This window comes from Malurus melanocephalus, unplaced genomic scaffold, assembly GCF_030028575.1.
Source record: "Malurus melanocephalus ecotype Western Australia unplaced genomic scaffold, MMel_1.1 scaffold_216, whole genome shotgun sequence".
NCBI classification, from domain to species: domain Eukaryota; kingdom Metazoa; phylum Chordata; class Aves; order Passeriformes; family Maluridae; genus Malurus; species Malurus melanocephalus.
In genome coordinates this window covers 621,779-633,639 of record NW_026623448.1, presented here as the reverse complement: position 1 = coordinate 633,639, position 11,861 = coordinate 621,779, and the positions used below count along the sequence as shown (strand labels likewise).

At 46.1% G+C, this 11,861-nt stretch overlaps 1 protein-coding gene across 2 annotated transcripts; it reads left to right on the top strand.

Annotated features, from left to right (window-relative positions):
- Window positions 1–405: 405 nt before the first annotated feature.
- On the top strand, window positions 406–8,644 carry NABP1 (nucleic acid binding protein 1). 2 transcript variants are annotated; one of them, XM_057374105.1, is made up of 6 exons: window positions 406–724; window positions 838–976; window positions 4,011–4,082; window positions 5,443–5,515; window positions 5,802–5,862; window positions 6,655–8,644. In XM_057374105.1, the coding sequence occupies exons 1-6, from the start codon at window positions 634–636 to the stop codon at window positions 6,840–6,842; spliced, it is 624 nt and encodes a 207-aa protein (XP_057230088.1). In that variant the 5' UTR covers window positions 406–633; the 3' UTR covers window positions 6,843–8,644. The 2 variants fall into 2 exon arrangements, with proteins under 2 accessions (XP_057230088.1, XP_057230087.1); XM_057374104.1 differs by having other exon boundaries at window positions 5,796–5,862.
- The last annotated feature ends 3,217 nt before the right edge of the window (window positions 8,645–11,861 follow it).

Below are 11,861 nucleotides of genomic sequence, written 5' to 3'. Positions count from 1 at the left end.
AGCGARCCGCTCCCTTCCTCGGCACCAGCCGCGCTCGGGGTGCCGCAGAGGTGCTCCCCGGAGGGAAATCGCTCGGTGGGCGAGGGGGTGAGGCGAAGTGCAGGGAGTGAGGGGAGGCAGAAGGGGTGAGGAAAGGCATGCCGGGCTGAGGGAGGGCTGAGGGAGGGCACCCGCCCGCGCAGCGGCAGCTCCACAGCGGCAGCGCCCCGAAAAGGGAGAAAATGGCGGCGGCAGCGCTGGCCAATCAGCGCGCGGCGCTGTCTCGCGCCCGCCCGTTGCCCAGTCTCGGCCCTCCGCGTGCCCCGGACGGTTCCATTCCCCGCAATCTCCCCCTCCCGGCGCTTGTGTTGGTTGCGCCCGGCCGGTATAAACTGGAGAGAGGCGCACGTGTGCTCCTCAGTGCCGGCGGGAGAGGGAGGCGGGGTGGTGTCTGTGTCGGTGGTGTCGGTGTCCAGAGGGAGCGGTGGGGGTCGGGCGTGCCGCACAGTCACCGCACAGCCCCTCGGTGCTCGTGTCCCCGTCCCCTGTGAGGGTTGCCGGTGCCCCCCTGCCCGGCCCCGCGCTGCTTCTGCTCCCCCGCGGGATGCGGGCTCGGCCCGCCCCGCTAGCCCTCACCCCCGTGCCGGCCGCAGCATGAGCGCGGCGAGCGACACGTATTTCCTCATAAAAGACATAAAACCCGGACTGAAAAACTTAAATGTCATCTTTATTGTGCTGGAGATCGGTAAGTGGCGCCCGGCACGCCCCACCCCCGGGCCGCCCACTCGTGTCACGGCGGGCGGGGGGGGCCGGCGGCGCTGTGCCCCCCCACACCTTGAGCCGCGCTTCTCCCCGCAGGGCGAGTCACCAAGACCAAGGACGGGCACGAGGTGAGGTCCTGCAAGGTGGCGGACAAGACGGGCAGCATCACCATCTGCGTGTGGGACGAGATCGGCGGCCTCATCCAGCCGGGGGACATCATCCGCCTGACCAAAGGGTGCGTACGGGGCCGCCCCGGGCCGCGCAGCCCTTTGTCACCCGCGGCGCTGCGGGCGGCACGGCCACTCCTCCGGGGACACGGGGGACACGGCCGCCCCCTCCGACCCCCCTGTCACCGAGCCAGAGCCCTAAGGTCACTCGCCCAATTAAACCCACCTTTCCCAGGCCAGAACATGCCTAGYGTGAGCGTACAGGCTAGGAGGGGCTTGGATTTGTAGTGAGGAGGTGGTCGTGAAGAGATTTGGGTTGGCTTTAGAAAAGCTCCGTAGGAAGATAACTCTAGGGTAGGGGGGAATGCAACAGTCAGTCCTGGTCTGTAAATCAAGCAGGGCGAGTCCAAAGCATGTTCTTATTTTCACAGTTAGTTCTTGACTCTAGCAGCCAGCTCCTCAATGAAAGGAGGGGGTAATTATGAATCTCATGCAGAAAAGTTGCTTTTCACTGGAATGAGTTTAACAAAAATTATAGGCACAGGAGAACCTTTTAAGTTTCACTGTAAAAATTCATGCTAGGGCTACACTGTAGAATGTGTTAATTTGGTAAGGTGCAGATAATTTCTCAGAGGTGATTTAATTAAAACCCAACCAAACCCCCGGACTTACTGTGAAAAAAATGTTAAAATCAGTCTGAAAATCCTTTTCCATGTCACTTAAATTGTCAGTAGCAAGGTCATAGTCAGTTTGGTTTGAGTTCTTCATGCCAGTTAGGTTACACTTAGAAATCCATTACACTGATCCTTTGGCCTGCAGCACTCCAGGACATGTGGCACTGCAGTGTGTGTAAGGTCCTGTTAATTTGTTTTTATGAAAAAGTAGGTGAAGGGTGACTTAGGCTGCTAGTTGAGCTGCTCTTAAGTTGTTCATTTGAGTGTAATTCTCGGTTCTGGGCTGAAATTGGATGACCCTTGCCACCAAAACTACAGCTGCTTCCTCCTATGCAAATGTCCTTTTACACGGAATGGGCTGACTCCTCAGCAGAGGTGGTTCTGGGGAAGGCTGCTTGCGTGGAGAGCACGTGGAGCGMAGGGATGGGTGGAACTAAACCAGAGCTCTGGGCCAGCACAAAGCCATGTGTGTAGATGACATTGAAACAAATTAAGAGTGATGCCGTTCAGCAGTGTTGCTGTACTCCCCTCTGTGACTGGCTTACTGTAGCTTCTCTAGTGTTTCCGTGCAACAAATGGAGGACTCATGGCAGCCTTTAATGTGAAAAACTGAGCTTGCCTTGTATGAATTAAATTTATGAGCTGACATCATTATTTCTGGTGGGTGGCAAAGTCATGCCTCCATTTACATGAATTGCATGCTCCCTTAGTACTGTGGAGGGAGTGAAATGGCAAAAGCTAAATGCATTTTGGTTTGGCTCTGATCTTCAGAAAAGTGCCTTCATGCTGACATACAGTATTCTCCAAACACTACTTTGTCTTTAAATAGAATTGAGTGTGTGATGTTGCCATTGCAAGGCAGGTAAATTTCAGCTCTGTGGGCTAATCTGACCTCATAGTGCAGGATGCCCACTGATACAAGCAGAAAAGCTTATCCAGGCCCCATGTGTAAACATGCCTTTTTTTTTTTCCCTTGCTATATTTCAAGCTGCAGATTGTTCCTCTGCAAAAGCAGACACTGTTGCCTACTTTTGTCACCGGGTGTTGAACCCATTTAAAGGAAGCTGTTGCACTTAATATTTCTAAATTTGAAATTAATGCTGGAGTTCAGTGCTTATGGCCAGCTCTTTTTGAGATAAAAACAAATGCTTGCATACATGGAATAACTTTGTGCTGGGGGTTGTTAGTCACATGATTTGTTGGATCTTGTCCCAGTAAATGTATGTTTGACGTATGTTTTTTGTTTGGTAGCTCTTTTCCTTTCTTTTTGCCACAAGACTGCCCACCTAACAGATTATTAAAGGTTAAGCAGTGAGGGAATCTTTAATGTGAAAGGTAGCACTTGAAGTGAAGAACACTAATCCTGGTTCTGGATGGAAATCTCCCGTGATAGTATCTGCAGTTACAGCGCCTGTGCTTTCCTGCTGGGGCTGAAGTACAGAGAAGGTTATCAGTGCACTGGCAGTACTATCCTGCCAACATGACCCCTCCCTGGTGCCTCTTCAAGGCCCTCTGTGTGGCCGGATGTCTCCCAGTGTCAGCAGATAAGGCAAAGGGTTAGAGGAAGGTTTATTWTCTGTGTTCCAGAGATAGACCTCGAGCATAAGGAAGTGGTGACTTGTCCAGATTGGTGACTCCCGCAATTGCTGAGACTCCCTGTTGCTGTGCTAGGAGACACACGTATTCCTTTTAACTGCCTTGCACTCTGCCTGTGCTCCTGGTCTGCATTTTCCTCATTCTCCACACRTATGTGATGCCCCTCACAGAATGGAACAATTACACACAAAGTTTCGTATGACTCAAATTTCAGTACTTGAAGTCAAGTGCCCCTATAAAGAATAGAGTGCACTCACACAGTCTTTATAAGGGAATGTTCCTGCAATCAAAATATAATTTAATTGTGTTTCTGTTTGTCAGTTTGGAGTTTGATGGCCAAACTGAAGTCTTTAAAAAATCCAGTCTGGTAAGGACCTATAATAAGAACGTAAGCACTTTTGATCATATGCATTCAGTAGCAGTAGCTGTTCTCCAGCAAACAAAGGTGATTCTTCCTGGCTCCTGCTGAAAGCARTACTGGGAGTCGTCACCGAATATGACACAGATACTGCTTCTGGCAAAATGCCTTTCCTCTGCAGGACAAGTCATAAGGGTTGCTCCAGTCAGCAAAAGAGCATCCAATCTCAAAATAATTGGCTGCTTTCCTGGAATTGTCARAGGAGTCTGGTCAGCTTCCGGTACCTTTTGCTAGAAGTCATACATGGGGATCTAGAAACCATTAGTGTTGATGAAGTCGAGGTCCCTGGGAATTTTTTTAGTCCATTCATGCTTATCTGTAATACTTGTTAACTTCCTGGAATATAGCATGCTTCCACTTCCTCTGTCAGCTCATTCACTAAGAAGCTGCTTCACTTCTCCTTTCTTTGGCCAGGTACGCATCTCTGTGGAAAGGATGTCTGACACTTTACACGGGACGAGGAGGGGAGCTGCATAAAATTGGGGAGTAAGTATTGTATGTTGCTACTTCTCAGCAGAGTATCATGGTAAGTATGAGGTCTGGTGACGCTTGTGAGATGGAAATTAGGGCAGCAAAAGTGTGTCTTGTCAGTCAGTCATGGATGTGATGGGCTCTGACCCTCTCTGGGCTGTAAGTACTGTGTGGAACATCACGTCCATCATTGGYACAGGTCTAAGAGGAAGAAATATTRTAARTGACAAGGGACTGAATCTGCATTGCTTACCTAGGCCTTATCTTGATTAGCTGCTTCATTCTGGTGGAAGCTTTGTGTATGTGTGTCATCCTGAGGGACAGGCAATGCAGAGAAGGAAGAGCAAGGTCACTGCAGTGAATCATATCCAAGCAGAAGCAAGCCTCATTAAACCTGCTTTAAACTGCCCACAGACTGGGGCAACAGCTCCTGACTAAGAACAAACGTGAATAAYATGGTTGAGCAACAGAAAAAATAGCAACATTGTCTAACCAGAAGAGTACTTCCACTGTTGCACAAAGTGCTGTGGGAAACCTTGCAGTCATGGGGGAAGTTGGGCTCTGGGGTTGCCACATCTCTTCCTATAAGGTTCAGAAATGCTCAGTGTTCAGATGAATATTGTAAGAGAGAATCTGTGGATTTTTTTGGGTGTAAATCCATTACCTCAGAAGCATTATCCAGCTTAGTCTCCAGCAGGCTTGAGTGATGAGTCCTYCTCCAGTTTGTGCCTCTTAGCAGCAGGTGGGAGCTCCACTTCTGCTTAACCACTCTAAGCAGTGTAATGATCCAGACCTTCCTTCCTCTCTGCCATAATTTCCATGTGGCGAGGTGATGGGCCTATTCTGCCATAGTCCCCTTGAGTGGAAAAGGATGCTTTGAATTTCATTGCCTGTTTTGGACTCCTCAGTGCTGTTATTGTTAATGGGGCACTGCACGAAAGGGAGCATGTGGGAGTGTTGGAGTTTTCTCTAGAGGTGTAATGCAATCCCTGTCTGGGAGCAGGCTGGGTGACTCAGTGCCTCAGGTGACCTTGTTGAGTGGGTGCTGGACAAGATTGTGCAGCTGGAAGAGAGACAAAGAGAGCCCTTTCATCACCTTTTGTTTTATTTAGGCCARTTTTACCTCCCTGTGAGTAAATGAATACTTGCCTCTGCTTGACTGAAATGCCCTCACCAGGAAGATGTGGCAGCCCCACCACAAGCCTATAAAGGGATCAAAGAGCTTTTTAATGCCTACAGATGTTCTCTGAACAGTGGGGTCTGGATTAATTGCTTCTAGGGATGTGTCAAGAACATATGCTCTGTGAMTTGTGGAGTTGAGAACCCTGTTAGAAAATGGCTTTAGAACTTTCTGATAATCCTAATTTCTTCCCAGGTTCTGCATGGTGTACTCAGAAGTGCCAAACTACAGTGAACCTAACTCGGAGCACATTGGGCAGAACAAACTGGTATGTTAAACTTGTCCGAGGTTTTAGGCATGAAGTGCTCTTTGTTCTGAATATTTCACACTAGGCTGGGATCAGATGTGACTCTTCTGGAAAAATGGACTCAGTGATATATAGCTAAAAATGAGGCCAATAATTGAAGTAACAGATAAATTCCATGTGGAGCCACTGTAAGAGCACAGGGGGAAAAATCAGCCCCTTTCTCTAAAAATGTGTATTTTCTTTCTCTGATCTATGTCTTCTTTCTTTTTTTTTTTTTTTTTTTTTTTGCATTTCTCTAAAGGCACAGGGTGAACAGAATAATATTTCTACATCAAGTGGTATGGGTACTTGTACTTTTGGGCCACTGGGTAAGTTTTTTTCAGTTTGTAGAAATGAAAAGATGAGAAACATTTAATGGGAATAGGAAGAAGTTTTTCTTAAGGGTTCTCCATTCTTGAGATAAAAAGTCATTCACACTGGGGCTTGAACCTCAAGCATGTAAGCATGAACATTTTATGAATATTATTTTCAAGATTTCTTGTGTAGGAGAGGAAGAGATTAGAATATTCAGGCTGCCTATATCACGTAAAGGGGTTTGACTAATCTTAAATTGTTTTGATGCTTTCAAAGAGTTTTTGCAGCACTTGAAACTCTGCTTTTCTAAACTTCCTGAGACATTGGCTTTGAAAATTACTTACTTCAGTCTTACTAGTCAGCATGGCTTTCCTGCCAGGTTAGCTCCTCAAAACAGAAGTGGTGGTAAATCTGAATTCCAGTATTTGACTTGTCTGGATCATTTGGTGCTGCATTTAAACACGGAAGCATAAATTTAAAAATACTTGAAGGACTTGAGTGGGTGTGAGCTGAGAGGGAGCCTTAGTTACGGCCTTACAGGCATGATGCCCTTACTTAGTACCTGGTGTTACAAAGCTACTATTGCTTTAGCTGACAAMGGGGAGTAGGGATGGAGGGAAGGTAGTTTGGGAGGGGAAAGGTAATCTGTGTTTTGGGGTCTTGCAGTGCCAGAGAGGCTTTTCCTGCTGGTCCTCAGGGTTTGGTGGTTACYGCAAACGACTTGTATTCCCTGCTGCTAAATATATGTAAGGAATTTGTGATTTCCACCCATAGAACTTGTGATAACCTTTTTTCTATCTTTGTAGGAAATGGTTTACAAACTGGACCTGAAGCAAGTGGATTTCCATTCACGTATAACCACGGCCACGTTTATGCAGGTAGTGGGAGAGGCAATGGACGAGGACCTGTAAATCCAGCACCAGCTAATAGTGTTCAGCCTCTTCCCCCTGCTGTCAGTAATGGGAGGGACCCACGCAGGGCCTTTAAAAGATGACTATGCCAAACGTGGTTGTACAGCTTGCTTAAACTCTACACTCTACTTGAACACTTACTGCACTTTTATTTATAGTTAACTGTGAACCAGTTTGTCCTTTGGTTTTTTTTTTTACCTTTTGGTGTATGGAGCAAACTTGATGTGATCTATTTCTCATTTTGCATTGGGGAAGCACAGTGAGTCTTCCCCGTACATAAAGGGGGTAGGGGGAGAAGGATACAAGGAAATAAGGGTCACATGTGGAAGTGTCTCAAAACTCGGTGCCCTTTGCTAAACAGAAGAAAATTTCAGTTACCTACATGTATTTCTGTTTCTGTTGGTCAGCCATGTAGCCTTAATAGGTCTACTCTGTCCTGTGCACGCATGTGTTGACTTCMGTTAGGGATAATGGGAACTCTTAGTATTGGAAGAGAAATGAAGGGGAGAGCAAAAATGCCCTGGTGAGCCAAGTGTCCTGGGAATGAATATGGCTTGTAAAAGTACAAAGTGTTAAGGAAAGGGTGGTGCCAGACCTAGTGGTGTCTCTGGAATCAGAGAATGGATGACTCAGATCAAAGTTGAAGATGTGGTGAGTGTCTTGAAGTTGATTCTGATTCCTGAAAAGTGTACRCTACTTGAAATTTCTCTATAAACACCTTCTATCACTGTCAAGGAAAGTGACACTGATTTTTGCTTTGGATAGAAGCTTGGATRTTCATTCTGGCTTTGCATGAGATAGCAGAATAGGAGGATCTAAATTCAGACAGTGTTGGGGATTATTCTTTTGTAACCACTCCTTGTGTAAAAGCCCAAGGTTACTTTGCAGGAGTCTGAATTTCCAGGAGCGGACTGTTTTCAAATGCTGCATTATCCATCTCTTCAATGAGTCTGCCTACTCCTCCTTCCTTCATTCACTTTTCCAAATGAATTATGTATTAGATGAAGCTGTATATGTGGATTGCAGAGGTACTGGCCAAGCACACAGCTGCACTTCTGATGCTGTTAAGCTTTCCTTCCTCTGTTTTATATGAAATATGAATTATCCCTTGAAGAACTCCTCCATGTCCTGGGGGCAAATAGCTGGTTTTATTTCTGAGATCACAAATGCCTTGGCTCTAGATGAGAGTCCAGTGCCATATTTCAGATCAGGTTCAAAAACAACTCGGAAACTGAGGYGTCATACTGGATTCATCTGTTTTAACTCCTCTTAACTGACCTCTCAAATAAAAAAAAAATTGCACTAACCACATCAAAAACAAATCTAACTTTATTTCTGTCAAGCCATAAAGACTTCATGACAAAAGGCTGTTCTGAATTGTGAGTTGTCTCTGTGGTCATTCATGTTTATTTGAATCTGCCGCTGTGCTACTAATGTTTACAAGTTGTTTACATTTGATACTTTTTGCTTTTGGTACTCTTATCATGATTTGTTGAAAATTGCTTCTAATTGGTGCAAGTTCCTTGCTTGGTGTGWAATACTGAATTTTGTTTGAAATGCAAGAGTTGGCAACAGCAAACTTCTGAACAGAGGTTTRGAGAGACCTGCTCACCCAGACACCTGGGAGCCATTGGTCTCTAGTCTGGTAAAGTGCTTTCCTGGTACTTCCACGTGGAACTAGTGAAACTAGTGAAACTTGTTCTGGACACAAGAGGGTGGCATGCCTCTGGAGATCCCTTCTGAGTGCTGCTGTGGAAGAGCAGGGCACACTGATGAAGCAGAAAGCACGCAGTTACTTCTGGGGAGATGGCATAAGGAGGTGATCTGTGACTCAGGGACTTTAAATTGTTACTTATTTGTTTGAATAAATGTGATGTATAGTCTAGATGCATGAACCTCTTCTGCAGTGTTGCTTTAAGACATTTGATAYGCTTGTGAGAAGGAAGCCAAGAGGACTTCTAACCCCAGGAAGTCAGTGACGTCTTCCAGAGATCCATAAGATGTAAGTATGGTGTGAGAGCTATGCTGCCCAGTAGTAGCTGAACAGTTGGGAGGTGAACAGTGCCAGTTCACTTGGTGGGGACTTGGTACTCATTGGAGATCTCCAGTGTGGATCTCAAGCCCTGGTGGTCTCAACTTCTCTGTGGCATAAAGTTAAAATCAAGGGCAGCCTTGTGTTAGTGTGTGCTGAGGTGCCTAATGTTTGTAGGTCTATGCATCTGAGCTTTTATTAAACTAATAAATAGAGTACTTGTTCACACATTCCAAGTAAAAAGTGAGATGATTAATGCTAATAAGTGGCATAAGATTAAAACCTTGCAGTCAAGTGGATGATTGAAGTGCAGTTGGGAGGAAAAAAGCAAGAGACTGGTCTTCATGTTCTCAAGGTTAGTAGCATTCCTGCTTTTCTGTTCCTTACATGAAACTTTTGCAGTTTATTAATAAATTTTTGCTTCTTTGCAGGGGAAATCTGTGCCCTGAAATGGACATGGACTTAAATGTAATAATTTTTCAAGGTCCTCTGATCTTCCACTGAACCTATGACAAAGTTGTTTCCCTCAGAGGTATCTGTGTGAAGATAGTGAGCTCTCAGCTTGCAGAGGAATTTGGGAGCCTGCCTTACACCTGTTGGGATCGTGCCACCTCGGTTCACAGACACACACATCTCTATCCAAACAAGCAGTTGTGAATTCCTGTGACATTACAAGGCAGCTCAGGGGTGCCCACTGGTTAGGTCAGGGAGTCTCTTTACAGATGTCTTTCTGTTAAAGGGTCAGCTGCACTAAGGGTCATCTCATTCTGGGTAATACAGATTTCCAAAGGAGAAACACACTGGAAGGTGTTCATGCATCCAGACACAAAAAATCACATTGCCAAAGAGCAGCTCAGTAGTCCTGATTCACCTGAATCACACGATGCCCAGTTGTCATCACCCCACAACAGCCCCCCCTGCCTTCCCCAACACAAGGACTAATAGCAGACTGTAGCAAAGTGGCAGTGGAAAGAGTTCTGCCATCCTCTGTAGCAAAGTGGCAGTGGAAAGAGTTGTGCCGTCCTCTGTGTGTTCTTTCTGTCCATTCTCTGCATGATTTTCACCTTGATTCAAAAGTGGCAAAGCAGTCCTGTACTGTGAAATACTGTCCTAACTTTGCATACAGGGACAGRAAAGTCACACACTCCATGTCCACAGTGAAAGTGGGAAGATGCTGTAAGAACCAATATAAATGATGTACCAAGTGCTGGACCTGAAATGGAATCTGCCTTCACAACTTAATTAGTTTTGGCCATAACTTGAAACTGGCAGGTTGCAGTTCYGTGCTTTCCAAATAATGCTGCTCTTGGGCATCAAAAGTCCCAGGAAGCAGTGAGTTCTGCTTCTGTGAAGCTGTGGTGGGTGGTACAATACACCTCTTCTACCTCAGTGCAGTGTCTGCACAGGAGACCCCCTTAGCAGCACTTCAGGGATAGTCACCATGTTCTCTGGACAGGGGAGTGGTCAGTAGACAAGTGCTGTTTCCTGAAACACCTTATTTTTTTTCATAGGCATTAAACCTTGTGTTTTGTAATGATCTGGCTGCTATGGCCATCTTCTGCAGCTCATGTACATACTCCCAGAATAAGGGATCTTTTCCCTGCTATGAGGCAATTTTCTTCGGCAGCTCCTGAAGTGGGTTTTTAGGAGTAAGAATTAGTAAAAGCCATGGGGTTTGGAATGTTTCTGAGGAAGCCCCCTGCGCTCCTTCATGACCCATGTGTTTGCACCTGGCAGGTGCTTCTCAAATACTTGCATATGTGCCCAGTCAAACGTGTCTTTTGTCCTTAACCCCTGAGCCAAACAGTTGTCTGCCGTGAGTGTGGGTGTCCAGCGGTGCTTTCCACGGGATCCCGGGAGGTGCCGTGTCTCCCGCACCCTTGCCGGAGTGGCTCAGGAGCTGCAGGCTGTTGATTTGGGGAATTGCCCTCAGTCCGGCACCAGGGCATGCTCCTGGGGAGGCTGCAGGGCTGGCACTGCCCTCCCGGACSTGCTGAGCTCTGTTCGGGACCGCAGTGGAGCTCCCGCTGGCTGTGCGGTGCTGCGGGGTGAGCGCAGGGGCTCCAGGCGTCCCAGGAATTCATTAAGAGATGCTCTTTCTGACTCCAGCCTTAATCATGCTGCTAATTCCTGTATTCTTTATTCTTGATTCCAGAGAATGCAAAATTTCTTTATAGAAATTCTGCTTTTTAATTTATTCTGTGGTGGGCATTTGTGTGTGTGTGTGTGTGTGTGTGTGTGTGTGGAACTGGGATGAGAAGATTAATCCTAAACAAGCTGTTGATTAAACTACTGGAGGTGAAAGGGATTAGGAAAAAAGTTTGGAAGTGACAAAGGGGAACTTTTAAGGACTTTATTTAGGTTTTTAATTTCTCTAAGTTGCTGATGTTTTTTTCTCATAAGTAAAACAGTGCAGTCATCAGATTCTCATCTAAAACTGCCCTTTCACACCTTTATCCTCCAGTGGATAAAGACTGTCTGGATTTGTGTGTGTTCCTGGAAGTAAGATTAGGAAAGGAGTAAAACATCAGGATAAAGCTCAGAGAAGAAATCTTGTGCTCTAAATGTACCTTCAGAGCTAAATGTTTCCTTATACAAGTTTAAATGGAATAGTATCTGCTGTGTAGAGTTGATTGTAGGGCTGATTGTTTGCTACATGTTAAACAAATTTGCATATAAAAGACAAAATTGGCTTAATACACCATCAACTGTGACTCCATGGGAATGTAGTTGTAGGGTGTCAGCAGAGCCCTCTACCAAGCTTGCTTTGRGTTTGTGTCCAGAAGGTGAAATGGCTTTGCAAACACTGGACACTATTTGGGAAATTTGGAACCACACTTGTCCAGCACTGCCTGTGTTCCACGGGGGCCACTGGGAAGATCCCACCAGCTTCTAGGATAATTTGGACCAGGTCCTGTGCAGACAGGAGTTTCTCATCTGTAAAACTGGGAAAAAGTGGTAGTGCAGATCTGTCAGATGCTAAATTCATAATTTAGGAAGACATTGRGTGATGTGGTCAAGCTGAAAGCCACAGCCAATATGTAGAGTTCTTCCTTTCTACATCAGGAAA